General features: G+C 43.6%; 1 protein-coding gene across 1 annotated transcript; it reads left to right on the forward strand.

Moving 5' to 3' along the window:
- Nucleotides 1-1,822: 1,822 nt before the first annotated feature.
- On the forward strand, nt 1,823-3,273 carry MELLADRAFT_84845 (uncharacterized protein; the record flags this gene model as incomplete). The annotated part of the gene is made up of 6 exons (XM_007419083.1): nt 1,823-2,307; nt 2,392-2,423; nt 2,466-2,620; nt 2,683-2,867; nt 2,945-3,175; nt 3,228-3,273. 6 exons carry the CDS (start codon nt 1,823-1,825, stop codon nt 3,271-3,273), a joined length of 1,134 nt encoding a protein of 377 aa, XP_007419145.1.
- Nucleotides 3,274-6,066: the final 2,793 nt, after the last annotated feature.

The raw sequence follows: 6,066 nt of genomic DNA on the forward strand, positions 1-6,066 counted from the left end.
GCCAGAGTGTCTGTTGGTCACAAAAGCTATATCCAGACATGTACAAATGCATGACAAATTGTATACTTGAAGCTTAACAATTTCTACAGTGAGGTGAAGCGGAGAAGTAAAAAATCAACATAAGGGGACATAATTTTTGGAGCTCACACACCAAAAATCACGAGTCCCTAACTTAACACAAGTCCCAAACTCGCAGGGGCTTTCATACCTTCACAAGCTCGGTGCCTTGGAGAGGGACTTGTCAATTATCAGAGCTTTTTGGTGTACCAGCAGGGACCCGATGAGAGTCGCTCGGGTAAAAATTCTATACAGACAATTATCTTCTGTAGTTGCAACAGCACGCAAAATCTGAGGAGAGCATATTGTTCACACTTTGGAAATGAACAACTTACCTTTTTCAACCAAGCTCAACCTGCTCTCTCGCAAGAGCAAGAGGATTGTGAAGAGCTTTTCGCGGTCAAATGAAATTCACAATGAAATCCAATTTAAACTGATTAAACTGACTTGATTGACTAGAAATTGATTCGTTGAGTGTTATTTTCAAAATACAGCACTTTCTCCCTGCACATCAAATTTTGATTTCAAAAAATTCTCGTGGTTCTTGAGAAAGCTAGGAGGGAGATATGGAAAATCTGAAGAGGCAGTTTTGAAGGGGATGGTTCAAGTTATCTCCAGTTGAAAGGGGCACGGGGGTTTATTGAAACAAAGTGGGTTTTTTTGCGGTTTTAAAAAACCTCTCCGCCAAACTCAATTTGAAAACCCCCTGTCGAGCCACCAAGCCCAGCTTATAATTCATAAGGGGTCGATAGATTTTTGCACTCATCGATTTACACTCGTTATTGAGTGTAAATCGGCTTGTGTGTAAAAATCTATCTGGGGGGGGGTCACGTGAAAATTTACACTCAATCCGGCGGATTTTCTGAAGTGTAAAAAAACATGTGTAAAATGTGGAGTGTAAATTTGTCCAAATTTCGGGTCAAATTACAATTTTGCCCTCTAACTTTTACATACAAGGTTGAGGGCAAAATAAGTCACGTGCAAAATTGTGTAAGGGCCCCAATTTTCTAAATTTGCACTCAACCCCTCATACACTCGAACTTATATGTAAACCCATGCAGTGTAAATTTACAGAGGACCACCCCCAAAATTCAATTTTACACGCATGAACTTAATCATGTTTACACGCACGAACTCAATCCAGGATACACAGGCGCCCGACATAACCGACCGGCATATGCACCCACCTGCAGAACCTTTCCGACCGGCGTACCTGCTGCCCTAACCTTCCCTCACTCTCACTCGCCAAAGGTCCAACACCATCAACCACGCCAACCATCCCCTCGATGTTGACAAAAGCAGCTCGCCCCTCTTGATTTTCTCCCAGATCCAACCTCAGCAGCCACCCTCTCCCACATCTTTACTTGATGCCATCCTGCGCTTACGGTACCTCACTCCTCTCAGAACGTGTTTAGACTTGACACCCCTCTCGACCTAAGCACCACCGATGGAAGTTACTATCCTGCGTCGAGTCCCAAGGACTCAACTCGCTTCCCCCCAACCAAATGATCGCTTATGGATCTATCACTCACCCTTTCAAGAATTAATCATCCTCCTTTGGTTGTATCGCTATCATCAAACCTATCGAATTTATCAGATTTATCAAAGTTGTCGACTCTATCAATTCCTCCGAATCAATAACTTCCATCAACTCTATCGAATTTATCAATTCTACCAGTTCTATCTTCCTGCTCACTCCCGCTATTCGTATCTCAGCCTCAATTCCCCAAACCTTCCTGTCTCTATCTCTAATATCATCATCCCGATGTCGGATTCCGAGAACACGAGTTCTTTGGATGGTCGCTTGTCACCTGACCCCGTGGTTATCTCGGATCCTGTTGCTACCCAAGTGCCGACTTTGACTACACATGTTTCTCCTACACCAACGCCACCTGCCGACACCAAATTGAAGCGACGTCAGCCCCAAAAAAGAGGTAAAAAGTTCAAGACACCCATTCCGGCTACCGGAGAACTTCAAACTTTCCTCGATTACGGCTGCACCGTCGATTCACAAGGATATCCAACCTATCCGAACGGCGAGACCGTCTTTGTGCAAGAGCCTGGTGCTGATGTCGTTAACTTTGGACATATAGCTTTTACTCATACTCAGAAGTCTCGTGGGTCTAAGAAAGGGGATTGGAAAACGATTTGGTACACCTGTCTTGGGGTGTTACAGTGCAATGACGATTTCTGCGTCTATGCTGGGCCACCTCCTACCGCCAAAGGAAAAGCAGCCAAACATATCATTCAGTAAGTGATTGAACTGTACCTTATCTTTTGTGTTTCTCTACTGACCTCTTGACTTACTTACTGACTGACTTTCCAATGGCATAGGTACCCTGTCTGCCCCGCGGTCGAGTGCAGTGGTAAGCACATTTGGACGCAATGCAAGGAGACATCCTGTCGAGTAGATGTTGAGAAGTCCACCGGTTGGGCAGTACTTCGCCACTCGGGAACCCACAACCACCCTTGGCCAGCTTCAAAGAAGGCCGATCCAATGGCCATGAAGGAGCTCACCGAGGAGCTAGTGAAGAATCCAAAGGCTGGTCCTTTGGTTCTCAAGGTACGCCTTTGAATTCATGCTGACTACTACAGACGAGCTGACACAATTCTTGTTCATTTCAGGTTGGTCAAGCTGGAGCGGGGCAAACCATCACCCCACCAGTTGTCAACATTCACCCGGCGTTCTCGAATGGAGGGCGACTCGGTTACCTACGACGTAAGGTGTTAGTTGAGAAAGGCCTGATGCCGGAGAAGGAAAGCAAGGGCGGCGGCGATCGATTGATAATGGACCTCATGCACTGGGGCAGGTGAGTCATTCAACGCGACGCCTCCTGTACATCCTCTTCACCGACATCTGTCTTTCTAATGATGGCGTCGCATTCAGGAACGGCCTGCGCCTGATCTCGACCTCTCTCCTTGGCGAAGACGTCCACATTACGTTTCAGACGGAGTGGATGGCCGAGCAGCTTGTGCGCCGTGACCAAAACGCAAAGATCTATTCGGGCGGCCTTCTCAGCGATGTCACCTATCGCTTCTTTCACAACGGATATCTCCTCACGACTTCGATGTACAGCAATGTCATGCACCGTTGGATCCCCATCCAGCTGACGTGGATGTGGGGGCTGGACATCAAACATTACCAATCTCACTTTACCACGCTCCTCAAGCAAATCAACGATGCTGATCTTACATTCCACGAAAGAGACCTCTTAACGCAACAGGTAGTCGACTTTTTGATAGCTCAGAAGAAAGTTTTTGTGGCAGTCAGGTGGTGGGCGCAGTTTTGAAAAAGCAAGGCGCGCCCGGGCGCTAAATCCACTCAAAATGACGCGTCAAACTAGCAGGGCGCGTATGGGCGCGCCTTTTGACCAAAAAAATCTTTAAAAACCCAGAATCGAGCTTGTCAAAGTTGCTCAGACACAAATCCTAAGGGGGTTGTTACAAAAGCCAGTTTAAATAAAGATTTTTGTTTTTTTGAAAAGGCATCTCAAAAGATATCTTCAAGGTCCCATGACTTTGAATGTCAGCCCCCGAGCTTTGACCTTAGCAAAGCCAAAGGAGCTTCAAGTTAAACATAACCTATATAAAATAACAAATATAAAAATACACATTTTATCTTCTTTAATATTTCCTTTAAATAACCAACATCGTGTGTCTAGTTTCAAAGACAACAACTTTCTACCTTCTATTACATAAAATAAAATAAAAAACCCTCACACCTTGTGTCTAGTTTCAAAGACAACAACGAGGATACCACATTCCCCATTTCTAGAAGTGGAGAATATGCTATGTTTCAAAAAAGACGAATAGAAGCAATATTCATCAATTCATGCCTAGTTTCGAAATCAGAATCACACTAAAAGACCTTTTCCAACAAAAGGATGTTACTTACAAAGAACCCTGGAAACACATCACTACCAAAACTAAACCGAAAAGGGACTCAAGGAATTATCCGTAATGACCGCCAAGTTAAAGATGCCTGAATAAGAATGAAACCACCTTGGCACTAACCAAGAAAGACCCGTCGAAACAACCTATACCCTTAAACCCTTATAATCACATCCATAAACGTCCAAAAACCCCGTACCAACGAGGAATGTGTCTCAAGCAGAAATGACACCATTCGTTAGACCTACCACATCATTCGAGTCAGTCCTGGGTTTTGGCCAGTATAAATAAGAGGCTCTTCTGACTAAGAAGGAAGGACCTCACCTCCTTCAGCACCCAACATTTTAGACATACTAAAATAAACGTACTAGTTCTCGAAAGAATCCAGCTCGACATTCACCGTTTAGTTCCATTCCTTAGAAACTTGTTATCGAAGAAGCGTCACCCCTTTCTTTCTTTAAAAATCAAATCTCACTTTTTAAAAAATCCTTCTATCGTTTATCGGCTAAAGTTCTATCACCGTCCCATCGTACCTAGTACTTTCTGGCTCTGTTAGACACTCGAGAAGACCTTAGTACCTTATCAAGCCACCTTCCTTGATAACTCTTGTTACTTACCCTTTGCCGGTAAGTAACTTCCTTGGTCATTATCCATTAGGTTTCGCAGCTCATCGCTGACGAGATCCCTGAGGTTCGACTCAGGCTACTCTTAGATACTCGTATCTCTGAAGAAACACCAGGCCTAAAGCCTGACCAACTTCTTCTGTAATCCTACAGTAGGCCTCGGAATAGTTAGTTATATTTACCTTCTCCTTACTCTTAAAGCGTGATTCAATTAATATCTGCTACTATCTGTAGTACAAATATTGACTAACCAATTAATAAATTAGTTATCTGATCCTACGTATCCAGTAAGATCATTTGTCAGGACTAGAAAGTAAGTCTTACTAGACAACTTACCTTCTCATATAGTAGCCACCCTGACATTGAAGGAGCATCAATAACAATAATATTCGAAGTGCGGGACTCTTCTACACAAGCTTGTCTTTTTTCAAAGTCGGACAAATCAAAGAGACTATCTATGTAGCCATCCTCTAGCCCAAGATTAGGGTCAAGAAGACCTTCTACCTGATCAACCATACTGACAGGAAAGATTCCGGCTTCAAATTCTTCAAGAGCATCAGGTCCGTCAAAATTGTTGTCCGAGTCGCTTTCACCACATTGATCATCTTGAGCAGCCATTGAGATACTTTTCTTTGAAGAGCTTTGCTCAAAAGACAGTCCCATCCCAATTTGTGAGATCATCCTAAGTGTATCAGGATCCATTCGGTTACGGTTTTTGGTCTTTGTGCCTGTCATATCTGAGAACAAACCTTCAACACCACCTGCATGCGGCACCAGCTCAAGAACCCTTATTGCAAGTGTCTTCAACTGTTTAGTCTGAGGTGATATCATGACTCGGAGCCAGTAGTCCAATGGCCTTTCATCTATTAGATATGATATGATCAGCCACCTCTACTTGAATTGACTTGATCATTTGTAAAAACTTCACCTTTTTTGAATGAAGAAAGTATATCATTTCCACTATAGTATTGAGGAACTTGTTCTTTAAGACTTAAAGCATCTGATTTGTCAAATCCCCAAGATCGAGCAACATTCACAATCATCCGCGTCATTTTTCCAATGGAGAACTCGCGGGAAGCTGCTATTTGACGACACGATGGATTTAAAAAGAAGCCGATGACATAGATATCAGCTTCATACATTCTTGATTGTTGATGCAAGACGTTCAAACAGCGGTGCTTGAAATCGTTGAATCGTTGGTACATATGTAGATCGATGTTTCGAAGTCTACAGTATACATTAGAGAGTTCGAGCCAGACATCCCCAACGGTTGAATTTGCACATTCCAGTCGAGCAATTGCATCAACAACGGGTCGAAGGACCTTGACCAAAATTTGATTAGATGTGAAATGGTCGCAATTATCAACAATCAATCGAATGTTCTTATTCATGGCCGGCGTATCAATGCTTTGATTGTCCAGCATTGCTACACATCGACGGAATCCGAGCTCGTGCTCTTCAACACATAAGCACACCTTAGCCATAGAAAACCATC

The sequence above is a fragment of the Melampsora larici-populina genome (assembly GCF_000204055.1).
Source record: "Melampsora larici-populina 98AG31 unplaced genomic scaffold MELLAscaffold_126, whole genome shotgun sequence".
Classification (NCBI taxonomy): Eukaryota; Fungi; Basidiomycota; class Pucciniomycetes; order Pucciniales; family Melampsoraceae; genus Melampsora; species Melampsora laricis-populina.